We start from the raw sequence: 24,246 nt of genomic DNA on the forward strand, positions 1-24,246 counted from the left end.
CGCCGTGAGCTGTTGCCAGGAGCGGTAGGTCTCCCTCACGATTTGATACGGGGAAGGCATTTTAATATAGAGTTCTTATTTGTCCATTCTTGAAGACTTTAGCATGTTCAAATTGCAAAATATTGTGTCATGTATATATATGTATATATATAGACTTATTTATAGCATGTACATATGAATTTCTCTTTCTCAACAGGAGTGCAACACCTTTGCCAACATATTGATGTATACAGGTATATGGTTGTATCGTTCCCTACAGTTTAAATACATTTTTCACATACTTAAAAGTGCAGTAGTTACAACTAGGTCCTGAAGAAAGACATGATCATAGTTAGATCTGGATTGGCAAAAACATGTGGACCCCTTCATTAGCGCGTTCGCACATATATTCAGATCACACCCTCGCTGTTTTTTAACCATTGACACCACAGGATACCTAATAAACTTATTCTCTCCTGATAGTCAATTTTAATTCACTTTTCACACTGCATTGCATCTTCACAATACTGCCTTATGCTTCATCGATCCCAGGTTATGTATTCCGGATTACATAAAAAACATCTGTGCTCTCCTCCTTTACACTAGCGAGGAGTTGTAGCTCCTTGGTTGCAGTAGCTTGCAGCCAAGAGGAGATCCCAAATGATGAAGCATGCCAATCCGGTGGGTGATGGGAATCTGTCCTCTTAATTGAGATACCTTTTTTGATTGTAGTCCTTTGAGGTGTGTACGGCTGAAACGTCTGTCTATATATTCTTCCTTTTTTCTTTTAAGACCCGCGATCTCTTTTTGTTGTCATAATTGGATTGGGGACTTATCCATGCAGGTCTATAAACTTCCCTTGGACCCTTTTTTTACCTGGTAAACTATTAGTGATTTGAGGACCCAAACCCCAGTCACCCAACACCAGGAATGGCCGGCCAGGAGCAGGAGGAGGGGAAGGAGGTGGGGGAAGGAAGCAGAAGTCACTGAAATCCTAGAATCATATCATTTTGAACCAACGCTAAGTCTCTACGCCCCGTGTTGAGTTTATTGTCTTCCCCCCTCCTATCACAAAAAGTGCTATGACGTAGAGTGCGCTTGCCTCATTATTGAACCTTTTCAGTGACTTTCAGCCATGCTAAGCATGCTACGCATACTGAACACAGAATATTTCCTAACAACAGCAAGTCCAGGCCCGGCAGGAGTGAAAGCAAGGGAGTACCTCTTCCTAAGAAGAACTTCACACTAGTCTCATGAAACATCGCAGGGAGCAGCAAGATCGCAGACAATAACAACCTATGGCGATTCCTGGAAACAGGAGACATACTCTTCCTCCAAGAGACCTGGGCATTATCTAGTACACCATTGGCAGGGTTCTATGAACATCATGTGCCAGCAATGAAGAAGAACATCTTTGGTTGCCCCTCCGGCGGTCTATCAGTTTATGTAAAACACGCAAGCCCCCTTGTAGTGACTGGAATAAACATAAATTCACCTGGGCTGCAAGCCCTGCAAATAGAAGGTCTGAAACATACACTACAGCCAAGACACCTCCTAATAATAAACTGCTACGTCAATCCAGCACAAACCACCATGAAAGCTGAGTTGAAGGCATTAACAAGGGAAATCGACAGCCTCCTAAACAAATACAAAAATCATCAAGTAATCTTAGTCGGGTACTTTAACCTGAAGGACCTCGACAATACAGCATCCCCATATCGAGTGACTGGAAGGGCTGCACCCTTTCATGACTTATTCGACAATCATAAGCTATCTTAAACGTACGCTGTGAAAGCAAGATACTCGAATGGCGGGCGACTACAGCCGACCTTCCGGGACATCTCGAGGATCGACTGTATCATGGTCAGCGAAGTAATGGCGGCCAGTCTGGAAGATTTTACAGTCAAGATCAGGTTGGAAAGCGATCAGAGGCCACTAATAGCAGTGTTCAAGCTTGAATTTCGAGCGGCCCTTAAGTTCCAAGCCATTGGATAGTCTGGAGGGGATGAAAATTACAGCCTCCTAAAGAGAATCAGATGGGCAGACGAGACGGGAGCAAAACTTCAAAACTGGCAGGACCTAAAGCAGGAGGAGATCCCAGCAATTCCGCCTTTACTGATAAAAATATGGGAGACCATAGTTGATGAGATGCAAACAAGGTTGGGCCAACCCAGCCACAATGCACCAGGCCCAAAAAGAAAATAACAGCTAGAATCATCCGTCCAACCAAGGACATACGTGTGACCAAACACTTCTTGCGTAAGGAACTAGTAATAAAGAAAAGAGGGGGCAGAAAAACTGATGGGACATCGATTGCATCATTGAGGGTATCCCTAATAAAGAGATGGTGGGAACACAAAAATGATCACATGGAGAGGGAATGGATCAAAGTTTTCTCCTAGCTCAAACAGAAGAATTTGGCAAGATTATGGAAACACATAAACCGGATAAGAAGCAGAGGTGCTCAAAGAGTAAACGGGATGGCAGAGCAAGATTGGCTGGTCTACGTAAAGCAGCTATATTCAATTGCCCATGTAAACACATGCAGTACTGAAGATTCTAACTGTGGGATGGACTATCTCCACCTACCAAGGGCAATGATCGAAGAAAAAACTTTGAGCCCCCGAAATCCTTCGGAGGGTCTGCGAGACCAGGCAGAGATGTGCCGTACCCTGTCAGCCCAGATACACCATCATATGGTTATTACGATATTTAAGAACATGAAGAACGATTGGGGCCCCTGGACGAAACGGGATACCTAACAAGTGTTTTAAAAAGGTCCCTGACTTTTGGGCATCTGTCCCTACTCCTCTTTACAACCATTCCTTAACAACAGCAATAAACCCCGACTCATGGAGGGGCTCCATATCAGTCTCAATTTTTAAAAAGGGAGATCGTTTAAAGCCATCGAATTATAGGCTCATCGCTCTTCTTGATATAGAAGCCAAGGCCTACGCCCGCCTCATACTGAAGGACCTGGAGACATGGGCCGAAGGAAAAAGCATCATACCCTGCCATCAGACTGGCTTCAGACCACAAGCATCGACAATAGATAATATCCTGGCGTTAGCGCACCTAGCAACTGAAGCAATAAAGAAGAAAAACCCTCCCCTCTTTTGTTGCTTCATTGATTACAGCACGGCATTCGATAAAGTGGTATGAAATAGGCCATGTCAGAAACTAGAAAATTGGGGCTGAAACAAGGATGCGTGTTTGCACCCATCCTTTTTAACCTGTATGCGGCGGATTTGGAGGATGCCTTGAAAGGCGCCAGCTTAGTAGCACCAAGATTAGGCAGCATGAGGCTGCCGGTCCTACAATATGCCAACGACACAGCTGTAATGGACCATGAGGGTGGGTCTACAGAGAGTCCTAAATGTGTTGAATCAATTCAACAAAGATAACAACCTTCTAGTAAATCAAAGGAAAACTAAGGTCGTCATTTTTGGGAGCCATCATCTGAAATAGAAAACACAGTGGTGAATGGGAGATCTGCAGATCAGTACAGTGGCAGAGTATAACTACCTAGGGGTTTGGTTTACGGAACGGGCCAATGCAAATGTCCATCTGAAACAGCAGTTGTGTAAGGCCAATAAGGTGATATTCCTTTTAAAGCTACTGAGCTTACTTCTGATAAGCCCCACGGCCGGACCAATATTAACTGCCTTAAAAGCATAATTGCTGCCAGCCATCAGCTATGGCCACCAGGCTTTTCTGGGGTCTCAGGATGCCCTTCTCACCACAATCCAAGCCAAAGCATATAAATCAGTCGTTTCTATCCCAAGGTCGGCAAGGAAGTCAAGACTAAGATTGGAGCTAGGCCTGGTTAGGCCAGACTTGATGTGCCAAGGGGAGATTATAAAATCATACTTAAGGATTCTAAGGGCCGCAACAAACTCCCTAAGATACCAATTGAGAGCCATATTCGAAGGGCCAAGATCAGCATGGCACACCAGTCTTGGCAAAGCACTCAAGATTTTAAAGATCGAGGAAAAGAGCATACCACTGCCAGAAATCCCACTAAACGCATGGAAAAAAGCCATACACAGGCAAGTTCTGAAAATCTCATTCAAACTGGTCCTTAAAACCCTTTGCTATAGCCCCCATCTAGACCCGCTGAACAGTTCCTACATGGTAGGCAAGGCACAACCCTACCTGAATGAGGCCCTGACACAACAAGCCAGAACTAAAATCCTCTCTATGAGTCTGTGTACTCTAGTAATCACTGAATGTAACCCCACATGGGCTCGTAATGGGGAAAATACAAGCTGCAGACATTGCCCCTACACAAGAGAATCATGGCTTCACCTTTTATGCTGCTGCCCGTCCCTTACGAATGAACGCTGTCGACTTCCCCACCCAGTCTGCATCATCAAGGGAATCAAGACATGCCGCGAAGCATCAGCCTTGTGCTTTTTTAGAATAACCACGATAACCTTGGCGAGTCTTGGGAAATTCATTCAACTGATTAGAGCAGCTTTAAAGGCAGCAAACGATCACAAACAAACCAGTGCCACCAGCGTGGTACAATAAGGGGATTAAGGCAGCCTCCCCTCAAATGAGGCATGATTCTATCCACCCGCCCTACAGAAATTGCACCACATCAATGGCTTGAAACGGAAGGGACAAGGAGAACTATTTACAGACTGCTGTTGGAGAAAAACACCTACAGGCCTACAAAGCTGTCTAAGAAACGTGGTGCAAGGACTTATGATAAAGACCCTGGGCTGACGGGCCGAGTGGGTGCAGCGGAGAAGGGATATATTACTTGAACAAAAAACGTTTTAACCAGCAGTCTTTATAGTTTTAATGTGATCATTGTTTTACTCACTAGTTTTATTCTTTCTTACTGTAATGATTTTAATAAATTCATAAATTCATATACTGAACAAACAGTTGATGTACTGCTAGACAACAAGGCTAAACATTCACATTGAAAAGGTCATTTGCTTGGACATTGGCACGATGTACTGGCTTTGCCATTGCCTGTTTGGTGTTGATGGGGTCTTGCTGAACAATATGGAAGTGTTAGTGAAAAACTGTAGAAGTTCTTTGACGTGAAGTGAGGATGTGGTGTATAAGCCAGAGCTGTCAACAGGGGAACTAGATTTGAATCTCGAGGTCGGCTGAACAGTTTGTGATTCTGGGCAAATCACTGAAGCTTCCCCCTGTGCACGGCAATGAATATGGCATTGTGTAATGTAGCTGATGATCACCCAAGGCACTCCAGTACCATCAGCTGGTGTTAGCAGTATGACGGATCATGGAAGAAAAAAACAGAAGCGACGAGGGAGGCAGTGGGGGACTGGTCAAGCATGGAAGAAGGAGGGGTTAAAGAGATGGGCAAGCAACAACAGGCGGGAGCGGGAGGAAGCAACAAAGAAGTGGTACAAGAAACCTTAACTGAAGCAGGATCAGGGGCAAAATGAATGTTTTGTTATAGAATGTAACCGTTAAGCACATAAAGGGCTACAATATCATTGGCTCGTGTTCACACTATGGCAAGACGGAGGACGGAGCAAGAGCTTCAATACCATTATATTGTGCAAAAAAGCAGAAGTGTCAGTTTTAAATAGTCACATAGCAGAATAATATTAAGGAGAGACTGTTGCAGGGATTCTGCACCTACACAGAACTATGCGCAGGAGGACAGGACCTCAGTGTAAAGAGGTGTACCAACCTATCACCTCAGTACTCAAAATCGACTGGCTATAGTGTCTCATTCATTCTCCTCCAAAAATCCGAAAGTTACAAATGATTAGACAACCCAGAACATGACTCTCTTAGGAATCGTTGTAGCAAGACATACTCTTTTGCTTACTCACTCGTACTTGTCCACAGTGAGAATAGTCAGAGTCACTGTAATAGTTGAAAATGTTTATTTTAACTATCGTGCTCTACAATACAGTATACGAGCCAATACCAGCAGCAAATTGCGTAAACTAAGAATGGTTAGCATTGTTACAATACCATAGACTACAAAGGGGGATCCCCTTTAACTTTATTTATTAGTGGCTCCATATTCTGCTCTACCAAACTTTTTAGGTCCGATGTGATCGCAAGTATGTAGCTGAAGGAACCACCCTGTCTTCATCGCAAGATGTAAAAGCGTTCTTAATTATTTGGGTTTTATACCTATTGATCGTGTATCCTGAAATTATCCCGAAACCCCGAGCCTCCAATTCAACTTCCTTAATAGCCTCGGTTGGAGCTGACGTGACGATGGCAACGTCGTCTGCATGTGCAAGTGTTTTATACTCCTCTCCATGCATAACAACGGGTGGGATCTTATTATTATATTCTAGCCTATGTAGCAGAGGATCCATAAATAAAGCGAATAATAGTGGAGAGGAGGGACACCCCTACCTAGTCCCCGGCTGAATCTGCAGCATATTAGTGAAGTCTTTATTGATTTTCACTCTAGCCGACGGGTCCTTATACAAAGCCTGCACAGCCCCTACATATCCTTCACAACAAAACGAACAGGCGAATGAGAGTTGATTGCTCTGGGAAGAAATACTGGTAATTTAATACAATATCCGGTTATCTAAAAGGATAAGGTCCTTGTTGGACCCGTCTGCTTCTGAGAGTCCCCTCACCACTATGATTTATTTTGTTCCCCTGTACCTCCAAAAATTTGTCGCTTTTTATTTTTTGTCTACCAGGACTTTTTGTGTGATTGTCTCATGGGGTTAGATGTTCCTTGACACTCAGCTACTCACGAGGTTTCTGGCACCTATGTACAAGGCACCTGGCGAAACCTGTGAGCCTGGAAACTGAGGTTGACAACCTGTGTGTGTGTTCAAACTTAAAATGGTGGACACATAATTCCCTCATGTGAGTGACTCCCATTGGAGCCTACATGAACGCTGGCCTTTTGAGGTTTTGGCGCCCTTTTGCTTGGCGCGCATTCCTGACAGGAATCCCTTTAGTTTCCTCAGGAACACAAAATGGCTGCTCCAGAACCCCAGGATGGTGGCTCTGAAGGACCAGAAAGTACCTCAAAAGTGCCATGTCATGGGCCTACCCAGAGAAGGTTCTAGAACCTCCTGGCTCGTGCTAGCACCCCAGGGCACTGGCTATATAAGGTCCAGTCCCTGGCGGCCATTTGAGAAGATGATTCCTGATTCCTGATTTGACCTCGACAAAGAAGGAGTTCTAGACTGACACCAGATTGACACCTGCCCTGTTGACCCCTAAGGCAGCTGGTGACAAAGGCAATAGTGCAGCTAAGGTTGCTGGCGTTGGATGTGACTGGCGTTCCAGTCAACAGCGTGGGCGGTGACCTAGCGCCTGTAGCGCCTGCCCAGCGACCGCCTTGAATTCCCCAAAAGACTGTGGCCAAGTTCGAGTGCCTCTTCCCCCCCCTCCGGTGGCTGAAGCGGCTGTGGAAGCGAGTCGCTAGGCGAGGGTGATGTCGCCGCGATCGTGATCTCCCCTGAAGTGCCCCCTTCGTGAATAGCGCCTACCGCGAGGAGCTCGGACGTCTCCGAGCCCCATCTGCGAAGAGCGCCTCCTGCGTGGACCGAAGGTGAGGTGGTGCGCCGGGGCGGGGAAGGCCAGCCTGCATTGGGCGGGACTAGCGAGTCAGCCCCTCCTTGTTGACCCGGGAGCTGAAGCTGTGGGCGGGAACCACCCCGAAGAAGGAAGTCGGAGGGAGGTCTGTGGAGCCCCTGCGAGCCCCGTTGCTGGCTAGAGAAGTACTGTGCTTGACTGCATCGTCCGCTACAACTGATGTGAGGTGGGCCGTGTGTTCTGCTAAAAGACTGCGGTGTGTGAGAGCTAAACAGCGGCATTACTGTGACTGAACTGAGGAGTTTTGCGACCTCCCCGGCAGCCCGTTCGTCGTCTTAAGACTCTGAACTGGTGCCGCCAGGGTTCTGAGGGTGAACCAGCCCTGTAGGCGAATATTGACCCCCAGCGCCAAGTATAGGTCCTCTCCCGGTGGCAGCCGAGTGTGAATGAACTGCTAAAAGTATTTCCTTGCTTTCTAGATACACGCGTGGGCATCGAGCGGTTACAAAAGAGTCCCAAAAGTAGTTCTGTATCCCAAGAAGCCTGAAAGCCTGTCGGGCTGTCCAACTAACTGTAAGAGTAATCTCTCCTTTCTCCACACTGGAAAAGTGACTGTATTAGAAGTGATTAATTGGTGGCAGCGATACCAGTCATTGGTGATAACTAAAGTGATATTTAGGCTAATCATTATTGTGCTAAACATTGCTGATATTTATTGTGGTATTTATTCTGATCTTTGATATTATTTATTCTATTTATTCCAGTCATTGCTAACTTGATATTTATTCTACTGTATTCATATCTACTATTTATCCAGTGTATTTATTCCTTAGAGTCCAACTATTTATTTATTTATTTATGAGAAACCAGTATTCCATTGAACCAATGCTTACCAGAAATGTAACTGTGAAACCCTAAGTGAATTTGCTACAAATCCAGAGAACTTTTATATAAATGAATCGTATTTTTCCATAACAGTGGTGTGGTGTCCTTCTTTTTGTGTGGTGTACAGGGGGTTATTATCGGGTCCAAGCTGGCTTAACACTATAGCCTTCACCTGCCTAGCCACTCGAGTCAAGCTACCTCCCCCTTTATGCTGGGCTTGCCTGCGCAGGTCCAACATAAAATTGGTGGCAGCGGTGGGATCGCGAGCCGTGCTTGTTGTGAACCCCATAATAATTCAGTGTGCCCCACAGGTACACACCTGGAGTTTTCTCCCAGCGGCCCTCTAAATTATCGTTTTGTTTTTTCCAAATTCTTGTCTGGTGGTGGGTGGAAGTGACCCTCAGTTGTCCTTACCTTACAACCTACTTCGTGGTAGTGGTCCACACTTTTCGCTGACGAGATGGAATTCAATATGTCAGAGTTGGAGACCTATACTGTGGCGCAACTCAAGGATTTCTGTCAGGAAAGGGGTGTGTTCGTCAGGCGAGGGGCCAAAAGAGAGGAGCTCCGTACTAGTCTGCGAGCCTGGGTGGAGGCACACACGGAGGGAACGGTGGAGGAGGAGGAATTTGACAGAGATACTGTTGTTGAGGTAGTGACTGCAGGTCCCCCGGGGGTGGGTGAAATGTCAATCAGCCCCAAGGTAACTTCACGGGAGGGCAGCAGCGTATCCTCTAGAGGGTTGTCTGAAACCGAGTTGGCCGACAGGAGGGAAGAAAGACATCTGAGATTAGAGTTGGCTAGGATGGAGCTGGAAGAGAGGAGGATGGAACACGAGTTCAGGTTAAAGGAACTCGACCTCAAGTCCCGTAACAACACTCCAGGGGGTGTCGAGTCGCAGGAATTTGCCAGGGAGCCCAGACCTCATTTACCTAAGGACGTGGTCGCCAGCTACACTGCTGGAGACGACATTGCTAAATGGCTGACAGCCTATGAGGTCTCCTTAAGAGCCCATGGGATCCATGAGAAGCATTGGGGTGGTGGATTGTACCGGTACATGCCTCCGACAGGGAGGGATGCCTTATTGGCTCTCGACCGGGAGGAACAGGTAAATTACCCCGCCATGAAGGTGGCGCTCATCAGGAAGTTTGGGTTGACCCCCGAGAAATACCGACAAAGGTTCAGGGGCAGCCACAAGCTGAGCTCACAAAATTGGGTTGACTTCCTGGATTATGCCAAGAAAGCCCTGGAAGGGTGGGTCCAAGGTAGTGAGGTGGAGGACTATCACGGGTTGTATGACTTGATACTCAAGGAACATCTACTCGAGAAATGTCTTCCCGAGCTGAGGCAATACCTGGTAGACAGCAAACTTACTTGCCCCCGTAAGCTTGCTGAGGAGGCGGACGTCTGGGTAAGTACCAGAGTGTCCACGAGGGGGACGGGAGGAGAAACTCAGAAGTCCGGACAGGGCGCTCCCCAGAGGAAAGAGGGGGGAGATAACAAGAAGCAGGAGTTCTCCAAAGGCCCCCAAAGTAGCTTTAAGGGGAAAAACACCTTCTCCAACCCTAAGGCTAACCCGCAGAAGAACCCTAATCCTGGCCAGAGTCAGCAGCCAAGGGTTGTCCATTGCTTTGAGTGCGGTGGTATTGGACATTATAAGGGAGACGTGAAATGCCCAAAAAGACCACCCCCTCCCACTGGAGGAAAGGCCCCGGGAGTCGCTAGTGTAGCGCTTGGGGAGGAGATGTCCTTGAGTAAGGGAAGGGAGTGGGCGGGAGTCACCTTAGTGTCCCTGGGTGATCGGGCGATGGTTCCAAAGATCCAGGTGCCCGCGAATACTGCCAAGTATGGGCAATGGGTCACCATCAATGGCCATAGAGGGGAGGCTCTGAGAGATACAGGAGCCAGTGTGACTATAGTTAGGAGTCATCTGGTATCCTCAGAGCAGGTGATTCCAGGCGTACTTCATCCGGCCGCGATGGCTGACGGCCGAACGAGCCACTATCCTGTGGCCGAGGTTCCCTTTGAGTGGGGAGGGGTTGCAGGTTCACTTCGAGTTGCCGTAAGCCCCGCCGTGCCAGTCGATTGTTTGCTGGGCAATGATATGGAGCACAATGCTTGGAAGGAGGTGGAATACCGGACTCATTCTGAGATGCTGGGTACACCTGAATGGGCCTGTGTGAGTACCAGGTCGGCGGCTGCTCAGAAGGAGAAGTCGCGTGGGTTGGAGCCTGGAACAATGGCCCACCCAGCTGCCGAAGAGGGAGCATCTCGAGGACAGGAGGAGCCTGCCTCGGTGTCCGTGCCCCGTGAGACGGATAGGCCACCGGAGGAGGTGGACCCGGAGTCCGCGGAGGAGGACATGGTTCCGTTGGAGGACCTGCCTATCCCCGCCGAGTGGCGAGTGGAAGGAGGACCGTCCAGGGAGGAACTGAGCAAGGGACAGAGGGAATGTCCCACCCTCGAGGGTCTGAGGCAACAGGCTGAAGCCCAGGCAGCAGGTAACCAGTCTGGGAACTATCGTGTTTACTGGGAGGATGGTCTCCTCTACAGTGAACCCAGGGCGCCAGTGCACGGATTGTCACGGGCCCTGGTAGTCCCACAGTGTTACCGAGCCTTCTTGCTAGAGTTGGCTCATGAGATTCCATTGGCAGGACACTTGGGTCAGGACAAGACCTTTGCCCGGCTTGTCCCCCACTTTTATTGGCCTCGAATGAGGGTGGCGTCCGACACATACTGTCGGACGTGTGTGTCATGCCAAGCCAGTGGGAAAACAGGGATGAAGCTAAAGGCTCCTCTGGAACCACTTCCCGTCGTTGGCACCCCCTTTGAAAGGGTGGGCATCGACATTGCTGGGCCCCTTGATCCACCGACATCATCCGGTCACAGGTTTATCCTGGTACTGGTGGATCATGCCACAAGGTATCCAGAGGCCATACCTCTGAGAACCATCACTGCACCGGTGGTGGCGAAGGCCCTGATGGGGATCTTTACCCGAGTGGGTTTCCCCAAAGAAGTTGTGTCTGACAGGGGGACCAACTTCATGTCAGCATACATGCGGGCAATGTGGAAGGAGTGTGGAGTGACCTACCGGTTCACCACTCCTTATCACCCACAGGCCAATGGCCTCGTGGAGAGATTCAACAAGACGTTGAAGGGTATGATCAGAAGTCTACCCGAAAGCCTGCGGAGGAAATGGGACGTCCTCCTACCCTGTTTGCTCTTTTCCTACAGGGAAGTGCCACAGAAGGGAGTGGGTTTCAGCCCCTTCGAGCTTCTGTACGGGCACCCTGTACGTGGACCTCTCAGCCTGGTGCGAGACTCCTGGGAAAAGTCTCCTCGGAAAGTCCCCCAGGATGTGGTGAGCTACATGCTGGCCTTCCGAAGCCAAATGGCTAAGTTGTGGAAGCAGGCTTCTGACAACTTGGAAGCCAGCCAGTCTGTGATGAAAGCGTGGTATGACCACAATGCTCACCCGGTGGAGTTGGAGCCTGGCCAGAAGGTGTGGGTGATGGAACCTGGAGAGCTGAGTGCCCTCCAGGATCGGTGGACAGGCCCCTTTGAGGTGTTGGAAAGGATGGGCAAGGCCACCTATTTGGTGGACGTGAAAACCCCTCGGCATCCGCATCGGGTGTTACATGCCAACCGCCTCAAACCCCACTACGAGAGGCCCGAAGTCACGTTAATCATGGTGACTGATGGATCGGAGGAAGAGGACGCTGAGCCTCTCCCCGACCTATTTGCGTCTCAAGAGAAGGATGGGTCAGTGGAGGGAGTGAAACTCTCACCATCTTTGACTCCTGAGCAGCAGGAGGAATGTCGCCAGGTCTTGGGGTCATTCGCTCCTCTGTTCTCCCTTGTCCCGGGTAAGACCCACCTGTGTACCCATGATGTGGACACAGGAGACAGCCCACCTGTGAAGTCCAAGTCTTACCGGCTGTCTGACAAGGTGAAGGCCAGCATCCGAAGCGAGGTAGCCAAGATGCTGGAGCTGGGAGTCATCGAACCCTCAAGTAGCCCTTGGTCTAGCCCGGTGGTTTTGGTTCCCAAACCTGCGCCACCTGGCACCACGCCCGAATTGCGATTCTGCGTGGACTACCGAGGCCTCAATTCGGTCACAAAGACCGATGCTCATCCGATCCCTAGGGCGGATGAACTGATTGACCGGTTGGGAGCTGCCCAATATCTCAGTACCCTTGACCTCACCGCAGGGTATTGGCAGATTCCCATGACTGATGGAGCCAAGGAAAGGTCAGCCTTCTCCACACCTGATGGACACTACCAGTTCTGTATGATGCCCTTTGGGCTCAAGAACGCTCCTGCAACATTCCAGCGACTGGTGAACATGATCCTCACCGGAATGGAGTCCTTCTCAACTGCTTACTTAGATGACATCGCTGTCTTCAGTAACAGTTGGGAGGATCACTTGCAGCATTTGCAAACTGTTCTCCAGGCCCTGGAACGGGCTGGCTTAACGATCAAGGCCAGCAAATGTCAGATTGGGCAGGGGTCGGTGGTGTACTTAGGTCACTTGGTGGGCAGGGGAGCGGTGCAACCCCTTCAGGCAAAGATTGAGGCAATCATGGCCTGGAAACCCCCCAAGACCCAGACTGAGGTCCGAGCCTTCCTGGGCCTCACAGGTTACTACAGACGGTTCGTGAAAGGGTATGGCACTATCGTGGCACCCCTTACAGAACTCACGTCCAAGAAGCAACCCAGGAGAGTCATTTGGACGGAGGCTTGCCAGCGAGCCTTCGACACTCTGAAACAAGCATTGTGTAAAGCTCCAGTCCTGAAGGCTCCAGATTTCACGAGAGAGTTCATTGTCCAGACAGATGCATCCGACATTGGCATTGGGGCGGTGTTATCGCAACTCAATGAAGAGGGTCTGGATCAACCCGTGGTCTTTCTGTCACGAAGACTGCTTCCCCGGGAACAGAAATGGAGTACCATTGAGCGGGAAGCCTTTGCGGTGGTCTGGGCACTGAAGAAGCTGCGACCATACTTGTTTGGCTCGCACTTCCTGGTTCAGACAGACCACCGACCCCTTCGTTGGCTCATGCAAATGAAGGGGGAAAACCCCAAACTGTTGAGGTGGTCTATCTCCCTACAGGGAATGGACTTTCGGGTGGAACACCGACCCGGAGTTGACCACGCCAATGCAGACGGTCTCTCTAGGTATTTCCGCCTTAGTGTTGAGAACTCCCAAGGGGTTGGGTAGCTCTCCCCACTTTCAGCTGGGGGGGACGCGTGTTGGACCCGTCTGCTTCTGAGAGTCCCCTCACCACTATGATTTATTTTGTTCCCCTGTACCTCCAAAAATTTGTCGCTTTTTATTTTTTGTCTACCAGGACTTTTTGTGTGATTGTCTCATGGGGTTAGATGTTCCTTGACACTCAGCTACTCACGAGGTTTCTGGCACCTATGTACAAGGCACCTGGCGAAACCTGTGAGCCTGGAAACTGAGGTTGACAACCTGTGTGTGTGTTCAAACTTAAAATGGTGGACACATAATTCCCTCATGTGAGTGACTCCCATTGGAGCCTACATGAACGCTGGCCTTTTGAGGTTTTGGCGCCCTTTTGCTTGGCGCGCATTCCTGACAGGAATCCCTTTAGTTTCCTCAGGAACACAAAATGGCTGCTCCAGAACCCCAGGATGGTGGCTCTGAAGGACCAGAAAGTACCTCAAAAGTGCCATGTCATGGGCCTACCCAGAGAAGGTTCTAGAACCTCCTGGCTCGTGCTAGCACCCCAGGGCACTGGCTATATAAGGTCCAGTCCCTGGCGGCCATTTGAGAAGATGATTCCTGATTCCTGATTTGACCTCGACAAAGAAGGAGTTCTAGACTGACACCAGATTGACACCTGCCCTGTTGACCCCTAAGGCAGCTGGTGACAAAGGCAATAGTGCAGCTAAGGTTGCTGGCGTTGGATGTGACTGGCGTTCCAGTCAACAGCGTGGGCGGTGACCTAGCGCCTGTAGCGCCTGCCCAGCGACCGCCTTGAATTCCCCAAAAGACTGTGGCCAAGTTCGAGTGCCTCTTCCCCCCCCTCCGGTGGCTGAAGCGGCTGTGGAAGCGAGTCGCTAGGCGAGGGTGATGTCGCCGCGATCGTGATCTCCCCTGAAGTGCCCCCTTCGTGAATAGCGCCTACCGCGAGGAGCTCGGACGTCTCCGAGCCCCATCTGCGAAGAGCGCCTCCTGCGTGGACCGAAGGTGAGGTGGTGCGCCGGGGCGGGGAAGGCCAGCCTGCATTGGGCGGGACTAGCGAGTCAGCCCCTCCTTGTTGACCCGGGAGCTGAAGCTGTGGGCGGGAACCACCCCGAAGAAGGAAGTCGGAGGGAGGTCTGTGGAGCCCCTGCGAGCCCCGTTGCTGGCTAGAGAAGTACTGTGCTTGACTGCATCGTCCGCTACAACTGATGTGAGGTGGGCCGTGTGTTCTGCTAAAAGACTGCGGTGTGTGAGAGCTAAACAGCGGCATTACTGTGACTGAACTGAGGAGTTTTGCGACCTCCCCGGCAGCCCGTTCGTCGTCTTAAGACTCTGAACTGGTGCCGCCAGGGTTCTGAGGGTGAACCAGCCCTGTAGGCGAATATTGACCCCCAGCGCCAAGTATAGGTCCTCTCCCGGTGGCAGCCGAGTGTGAATGAACTGCTAAAAGTATTTCCTTGCTTTCTAGATACACGCGTGGGCATCGAGCGGTTACAAAAGAGTCCCAAAAGTAGTTCTGTATCCCAAGAAGCCTGAAAGCCTGTCGGGCTGTCCAACTAACTGTAAGAGTAATCTCTCCTTTCTCCACACTGGAAAAGTGACTGTATTAGAAGTGATTAATTGGTGGCAGCGATACCAGTCATTGGTGATAACTAAAGTGATATTTAGGCTAATCATTATTGTGCTAAACATTGCTGATATTTATTGTGGTATTTATTCTGATCTTTGATATTATTTATTCTATTTATTCCAGTCATTGCTAACTTGATATTTATTCTACTGTATTCATATCTACTATTTATCCAGTGTATTTATTCCTTAGAGTCCAACTATTTATTTATTTATTTATGAGAAACCAGTATTCCATTGAACCAATGCTTACCAGAAATGTAACTGTGAAACCCTAAGTGAATTTGCTACAAATCCAGAGAACTTTTATATAAATGAATCGTATTTTTCCATAACAGTGGTGTGGTGTCCTTCTTTTTGTGTGGTGTACAGGGGGTTATTATCGGGTCCAAGCTGGCTTAACACTATAGCCTTCACCTGCCTAGCCACTCGAGTCAAGCTACCTCCCCCTTTATGCTGGGCTTGCCTGCGCAGGTCCAACAGTCCTGGTCACCCACCCAGAACCAAACAATGTGACATAAAAGAAGGCCACAAATGTCAAGTTGAGAAAACAAAAAATATATCCTGAGATAAAAGTTCATCAATATCAGAGTCCAAATATTAAATCCAAGGAGTCAGAGTATCTTCCTTTCATCTTCATTTATTTTCATGCTCAATTGAATCCAATCTTCACCAAAAGAGCATACAATAGCCACTGCCTCGTCAGGGCATGTGACTAAAATAATATGTACTGAAGTTCTAAAAGTTGTGCCTTAATCCGTAATCAGCATCAACACTTGTGTTATTTCAAAAATTGCTCCACGATTTCAAATTGTTCTCTTATTAGTCACTAATTCATGTAATCCATTAGCCCAGGCCTTGGGGTTGGTGAATAGGAGTATAGAACCCAAGCCGGTGGTGTATGAGTCAATTCAAAACCAGTTCAATGAAATAAGAAGTTCACTCGAGTCCTCCTAGTACAGAGCGATGACAGCAAACTCCTGATGTAGGCGCCGTGCATATTCTTCTCCTATGCCACACCACCTCATAGCCATCCACAGGCAGGCTACACAATCTACATCTAACACTAGTGGGCCACACAAACGTTATAAAAATGCTCATACTGCCTAAATGTCTTTACTTGTTTAGGGCAATCCCGCAGTTTTTTTAGCGCAAATGGTTTTGCACATTAGAACACATACTGAATAGGTTTATCTGGGCCCATGGCAAAACAAGGAGAGCTTACCGCTACATCACCCTGCCCAGGGAGAGAGGAAGCTGGGGGGCCCCATATTTCAGAATGTACTACTGGGTGCCGGCGCTTCATACATGCAGGGATTAATAAGAGGAGCAGGGATAAGAGTAGGGGTTTCGGGAGGCAGACCCAGGTACACCAACTTATATGCTATCCTGTTGGTGAGTGAAGCAGAGAATTGCTTTTTAAACTGCATTGATTTCAGCTACTATAAACGCACACAGTTTAAGATATTACAAGTGGCGTATTAAATCTGGGCAGCTTTCTCCAAGAGGTTTGGCCTTGGAAGGTTCAATATATATACTCGTATGTTAGCAAACGTCTCCCTGCCAGGAGAAATATTTAGGGATTCAATACATATCTTTGCTGAGCATTTCCAATGACTTCTACATATGTAAAACACTATTCCGTCAGTCCAGATATACTTAGTAATTGTCCACAGTATTTAGATTCCAAAGTGTCCAAACTCAAATCCAAATTAGTAGAGTAGCCTCTATTGAAACACCAAGGTATGTTGTCACAGCATCATTTCCTTTTATTTCAATCCTGTTTTCCATCAATCAAAAAATAGCAGCCAACACGTGTTTCGTCTGGCATTAATGTCATGCCTTTCGACTTCTTCAGGGCAGATTAAGTACTCTTCATTTATATAGGATTTCCAATAATATAACCAAAAGTCGGGCTTCTAGCGAAAGTAAAGTCAAAAAGTAAAGACGATCCTCAATTGTATAAATCCACTGTAGTATTCCAATTACTGTTGCCGTGATTCAGCTAGTTGCCGAATGTGATTCCAATGAGAGCGTCCTCGCCGGTTACGGGAGCAATATTACACGTACTCGTGTTTGCGAGATTCAGGAGAATACGGCAAATTCGTGACTTAACAATAATGATGGTTTTGATTACGTTGTGAGAAAGTTATTTTGAACAGAGGAAGTGTTTGACACATGTATAGTGATTGGAATACTACAGTGGATTTATATAATTGAAGATCGTCTTTACTTTTTGAGGAGTCATAACATTTGGGAAGATACAGAGAGCAAGAGCAAGCACACAGGCAGGAAGGGAGTATGCAGGTTCACCTTTGGGTCCAGAGTGCATAGTTATCTGCTAGAAAATATTTCATGAAGGGTCTTAATGGTTCATCCAGACCCACCTGATGAAGTGCTTGCCACCAGAGGTCACTTTTGTATTTTGACAGAAGTGAATAATGTCTTCATTATGCAATGAAGCTTGCTTTTACACTCAGCTTACACTTCTTACCTGCACAGGTCACTCCAGCATTCCTCCCTGTTGGACAGGTATTAAAATTCCAGCCTCGCTGTGCACATTTCCACAGGGCAGACTCATCTCCTTGGCATTGGACATCACTCATCACAACTGGCAAAGGGCTAACCCCGAATGATGAATTATACTGATAGCTTTGTACAGCTCCACATCCAAGCTGTCTGCAGACCACCAACGCATCATTCTGATCCCAGGCGTTATCACAGACTTTACCCCACACTCCATTGTGCCTGACCTCCACTCTTCCAGCACAGAGAGAGGGGCCGTTCACCAACTGGACCAGATCAGGACCTGGGAAGAGATTAAAAAGGCATTGGAAAGGAATGCAAAGAAAAGGAACTAAGAAAATATAACGTCTTTTTTATCAATAATAAGGTAATATTCAGTGACAAATGACGTGCTGTGGGAATACATCCGTCAAACTGGTGAACGTTCTTTTTCCAGTCTCTCAGCAGATGTGTTGACAGCATCTCCCACTACTCCTTCCCCACATGGATGTAATTGGCCAATGGCCAATGTGAAGTAGTGTGGCTCACTGGTTAGAGGCGGCAGACCCGAGAGCAGAGGACGGCCCGGGACCAGGGTTCGATTCCCGGCGCAGCAGGTTTCTGGACCAGGGTCAGCGGACTCGATAATTCTCTCGCCTCGGTGCCCACTCTGATCAGCGATCACACTCGGCAACTCTGGGCATTAGCTTGCCTCATCTTCACTAACGGCCCCACCAGACCGGCGGGGATGCCTGGTCTCACCCTGGAGATACCCATTAAGGGACCATCTCTCAGGGAAGCCAGGAAGGGTTTCGCAGCGGTCGAAGCGCCTTGGGACCCCACGGGTAAGTAGTGCGCTATATAAATGCCAATACATTTACATTTACAATGGGATCTAATGCCTGGGAGTAGAGTCCTTGATCAATACATGGGCGCCTTTATGGACACAGCTCCACTCATCAGCTTTTTACCACGGTGGCCCCAGTAATACAACCCTTCCGACAAGTACATTGGTAGTTGGTCAGAGATTATTCCCTTTTCACCCTCACACTTCTAAGGCATCTCAACTGTGAAGTTCTAAACTATGTCCATATGGTCCTGAGAATAAACCTTTCTGACTGACTTTGAATGTGGAGTCAAGTAGGCTTTACCCAAGTGTAAATGATTGCTGCCCTGCCACAGATGAGACTCATCATCAACAGAAGACTCTCACTGTGATGATTCACCCTCAATCAGCAATACAATACATGAGACACACAACTCACCTTTAACTCCTGCCTCAAGGCTATTGCTGTATGGATGCAACACAACTCTATGAGACAAGATTCACATTTATTTATTTATATGTTCTAAAGCATACATATGTGTGGGGGCTTTGTATGCTAGAAGTACTGTAGGTGCATGAGCAGGTAGAATAAGAATAAAGGTATTTTTTAAAATTCTAATGCTATTCAGTAGTCTTGGGGAGGTGATGGTGGCTAGCCTCTGAGGGTCCCAGAATCCTTTAGGTATGATCTAGCAAATTTTGTGATGTGAAAATTTCAAGTAATACTTCAGATTATGCCATTTTACTGCCTCATGTAAACGAGATGTCAATTTGGGTAAAAATACTCTGCTGCAAGCATGGAAACAATGTGTTCAATGTGTGTAGCAATGTGTGTGTCCTGAATACGACTAACATTTCTTAAATGTGGTCACCAATAAAATGACATATATTAATTATAAATATTAGCTAGGAAACAAATTAAAAAAATACCTCAAAACATCTCTGATGACATCTCAAGAGACATCATTGATGACATCACGGATAAAATCATTGTGTACATTTTTTTAAGAGATTGAGTGTTAAACACATATACTATTACAGAAGTTAGATTAGTATACTAGCTATACTATTAATGAGGTGTACTATATCTAAGATATATGATATGAGTGCTTACATGACAGCCTGAGTCAGCATTGAGTGTGTGGCTGAGTGTGTGTGTGAATGGGTACATGAGTGTCTCTATGGGTGAGTGAGTAGGTTTATGAGTAGCTCTGTGGGGGCATGAGTGTTTTTGTGAGTGGTTGTATGGGTGTATGAGTGGGTGTCTATGTGGTTGTATGGGTGTGTGAAGGGTTTTTGGGTTGTGAGTAGCTCTATGGGTGTGTAACTAGGTATGTGTGGCTGTATGGGTGTATATGTGTATGTATGAGTGGCTAAATGGGTGTACGGGTGGGTGTATTGGTATGTGAGTAAATGTGTCAGTGACTCTATGTGTGAGTGATTGTTTGTGTAAGTGGCTATATGGAGGAGTGAGTGGTTGTGTAAGAACTTGCTTGTCTGTGACTGGTTTCTGGATGTTTGAGTGGGTATGTGAGATGTTGTATATGGGTATGAGTGGGTTGTTGAGTGGTTCTGTGGATGATATCATGAGTGCTTTATTATGGGAGGTCATAAACAGCACACTGTGGGGGAATAAGTTATAGTTTGCTCAGTTAACTTTAACTGCTGAATTGAAAGGGTTTTGTACAAGTGAAGTCTGAGCCTAACTTTAATGTCCCAATAATCTTTGCTTTCTGTGTTTTAATGTGATTTCCTAACTATAATGTCCTGAAGCCTTTGGTTGTGTAAGTGAATTTCTAAGGTGTTAAAAAAAGAAATCCTAACTGTAACTTGTAACCTTTGAGAAGCATGACTGTCTCAAAGGGTCTGTCGTTGGAGATGACATTGTCTGAGTTGGTCTGTTAGTGGGTGTGTGAGTGTCAATCAATCGATTGGGAGGTTTGAAGCACACTACTCACCCATGGGGGTCTCAAGGCACTGGGGGGTGCAGTTACGAATCGTCCGAAGAGCCAGATCTTGAGGCTCTTCCTGAAGGTGTGCAGAGTAGGGGAGTGCCTGATGCCGACTGGAAGCTTGTTCCAGGCTTTGGCTGTGATGTAGAAGAAGGCTCTTCCACCTGGTTTGATTCTGCGAATGTGCGGGGTTACTGCCAGGGCGAGGTCGGTGGAGGAGAGGTTCCTTGTGGGTGTTTAGAAGGAGACTCTTTGATTTAGGTACATGGGTCCGTTTTTGTGGAGGGATTTGTAGGCGTGGGTGACTCGCTTGAAGGTTACTCTCTTCTTGACGGAGAGCCAGTTGATGTCTTGCAGGTGTTTAGTGATGTGCTCATGTCATAGGATTCTGAGGCTGAGTCTGGCTACGGTGTTCTGGATGCTCTGCAGTTTCTGTGGCAGGAATTTGTTGATTCCAGCTTAGAGGGTGTTTCTGTAGTCAAAGCTGCTAGTTATGAGTGTGTGGGTAACAGTCTTTCTAGCATCAAGGGAGATCCACTCAAAATTATTGATGCACAGAGTGTTGAAACAGGTGGAGGAGATGGTGTTGATCTGCCAGGTCATGTGGAGGGAGGAGTATAGTATGATGCCGATGTTTCGAGCGTGGTCAGTGGGTGTAGGGGGTGCCGAGTGGAGTGGGGCACCATTAGTTGTCCCAAGCTGCGGGTTGGGATCCGAGTACTAGAACTTCTGTCTTCTCAGAGTTGAGTTTCAGACAGCTGCTGCCCATCAAAGCTGCAACATCCTTCATTCCTTATTGGAAGCTGAAACTGGTGGTTTTAGGGGCCTTCGTAGGATACAATGCTGAGTCCATGCTATCTGACGATGGCGATAAGAGAGACCATGTAGATGTTGAAGAGCGTGGGACTGAGTGATGATCCTTGTGGTACTCCAGAGTGGGTTCAGAGAGGAAAGGCAGGAGTCTGATCCTTTGAGTTCTGTCTGCGAAGGAGCAGAGCCAGTCGAGGGTGGTTCTCTGTATCCGGATGTTGAGAAGTCTGACTGCAAAGATGTGGTGTAGACTGTGTTGAAAGCTGCAGAGAGGTCTAGTAGGGTGAGGGCTGTGGTGTGGCCTTGGTCGAGGAGCATGCAAATGTTGTCTGTGGGGGTGAGGAGGGCAGTATCGATGCTGTGGTTGCTGCGGAATCTGGATTGGGAAGGGTTAAGGATGGAGTTCTCTTCAATGAAGTTTGTCAGCCAGAAGTTGACAATCTTCTCGATGACTTTGGCCGCAAAGGGAAGGCAAGAGATGGGTCAGTAGTTCTTCAGGTCCATCGGGTCTTCCAAGGGTTTCTTGAGGAGGGGCTTGACTTCTATATGTTTCCAGTCTCCTGGGAAGGTGCCGTACTGGAAGGTGGCATGGATGGTGCATCATAGATGGGGGTCGATGGCAGCGGCTGCTCCATGGAAGATGTGCTGAGGCCAAGGGTCTGTGGGGGCTTCTGAGTGACTGCTCTTTATGGTGGCAGTGGTATCTTCGGTGGCGACCAGGCTCCAGGTGGTGATGGTGTGCCAGTTGTCATCACTGGAGAAAAGGGTGGTTTCTGGAGTCTGCTTACTGAAGCGGTCATAGAGGAATTTGATTTTCAGGAGGAAGTAGGAGCCGAGCTTGTTGCAGAGGTCTTGGGAGGGAGCGACATCTGTGGCTTCACTTTGTGTTGGAGGTGGTGAAGATTTTGTTTCTGATGAAGGTCTTTTTTGTGAATCTTATGCGTTGGAGGTAGTCTGTCATTGCGTTATTGTAGGTGGTCAGGTCTTCTGTGGTTTTGCTGTTTCTCCATTGTTTCTTGAGACGTCTGCAGGAGCGCCTGGCTCCTTGGAGGTCGGTGGTGAACCAGGTGGCTTTCAGGGAGTGTTGTCTTTTGGTGGTGTGGATGGGTGCTAGCTGGTCTGCGCAGTTGGTGATCCAGTGGTATAGCTCCATGGCTGCAGAGTTGGCATCGGTCGAGGTGGGGTTTCCTGGCTGAGGGGTGAGTGTGTCTGGGAGTGGCTGCATAAGTGTCTCACTGGTTGTGTGAGTGGGTGTGTGAGTTTCTGAGTGGGTGCATAAGTGTCTCAGTGGGTCTGTGAGTAGGTGTTAATGTGTTTGAATGGGTTTGAGAGTGACTCCATGAGTGTGTGAGTCAGTCTGTGAGTGAGTGTGTGTGTCTGATGGGTCAATGAGTAGGTGCATGAGTATCTCAGTGGGTTTGTGAGTGGGTTCATAATTGTCTAAATGGGTCTCTGAGTGACTGTGAAATAGTCTGAATGACTCAGTGAATGGGTGCAGGAGTGCCTGAGTGGGTGTGAGGGCATCTGAATATTTCTGTGAGGGGGTGTATGTGTGTCTGAGTGGATCTATGAGTGTGTGTAAGAGTGTTTGAGTAGGTATGTGAGTGGGTGTGTGAGTGGGTATCTGAGTGGGTGTGTGAGTGGCTGATTAGGCCAGTGAGAGAGTGTATCAGTGTCTGAGTGGATCTGCCAGTGGTTGTGTGAGTGCCTGAGTATATGAGTCAGTGTATAAGTGTCTGTGTGGGTGTCAGTGGCTATGTGAGTGACTTGGCCACAAAGACCAGGCTGTGACTCAAACATGAGTCCACAGTTTTGCACAAAATATCTTTCCAAGTGAAGAATCTTATTGCGTGTTTATTATTGAGGGCTGACTCCTTGGATGACTGTGTAATACGTATTCTACACTACCTTGTAATGAGGAAATGTCACCAGCAACCTTGTGTACTTTTGGACAATGTAATTGGTCTTGGTGCAGCTTTGTCCATAAATCATCCTATAGACAAGACAACAGACTAAGGCCACGTTCAGCCCCAGGAACACCATGCCTTGGTGCTTGGTCACATGTGAAAGGGTGCTGTAAAGCCCCCATCTGAGACCCAATTTTGACCCTGTGACACCATCTCACAGGGACAGTCCACAAATTAAATATCCTACCCAGTGCACCCAGTCTGCATTTTGAGGACTGTGGGAGGGGCCTCAAGGTACCTGCAATCCCAGACTGCCTCTGCCTCCTGTGGTGCCCGCATTGCTGTTGCACACAGGAAGCTTCTGGAAATTCCACGCACTGCATGCAAGAGCAATAGTATTATGTCTTTTACAGCTCCCATTTGCTGGGAGCGGAGCGTTTGCTTTTGCTTGGTGGGAGCTGTCAAAGCCCCATCAAAGCAAAAGAAAATATATATATATTCATTGAAAAAAACCATAGGTTTTAGCCCATATATAGTTAGGGATTAGCATTTACAAAACCTTAATTTACTCGCACAAAACCATAGAAATTCGCAAATATAGTTAGATGCAATAACTATATATCGCGCACCCGCAACCCACTGCTGATGATGTCACATATTACATCATTCATGACATGGTCAGTGACATCACTGATGACATCACTGATGACATCTCAAATGACAACATCCAGTGACTGTATGTTTCTGTAAAGTTAAAATATGTCTTACATATTCAAGAATGAGTGGATGTATAAGTGTTTGGATGAAGGATTTAGTAGGTGCATGACTGACTGTATGAGAGAATGATTAAATGTGTCTCACTGAGTGCATGGGTTAGTGACTAAACTGTCTTAATTTGTGCATCATTATGTCTGTTTTTCTGTAAACTGCTGCATGTGTTGATCAGTAGCTATATGAGTAACTAAATGGGTTATTGATTGGTTGCCCAAGTATTTGTATGGGAGACTGAGTGTGTGTGTATGGGTG

The 24,246-nt window shown here is 47.6% G+C and overlaps 1 protein-coding gene across 1 annotated transcript in view; it reads right to left on the minus strand.

Annotated features, from left to right (window-relative positions):
* LOC147678939 (CD5 antigen-like) overlaps positions 1–24,246 on the minus strand; it is a 445,953-nt gene that overhangs the window by 176,731 nt on the left and 244,976 nt on the right. Inside the window, exon 3 of the mRNA XM_086942689.1 lies at positions 17,715–18,029. Within this exon, the coding sequence (XP_086798815.1) occupies positions 17,715–18,029 (315 nt within the window). The remainder of the gene's footprint in view (positions 1–17,714; positions 18,030–24,246) is intronic.

The sequence above is a fragment of the Lissotriton vulgaris genome, chromosome 11, assembly GCF_964263255.1.
Source record: "Lissotriton vulgaris chromosome 11, aLisVul1.2, whole genome shotgun sequence".
NCBI lineage: Eukaryota > Metazoa > Chordata > Amphibia > Caudata > Salamandridae > Lissotriton > Lissotriton vulgaris.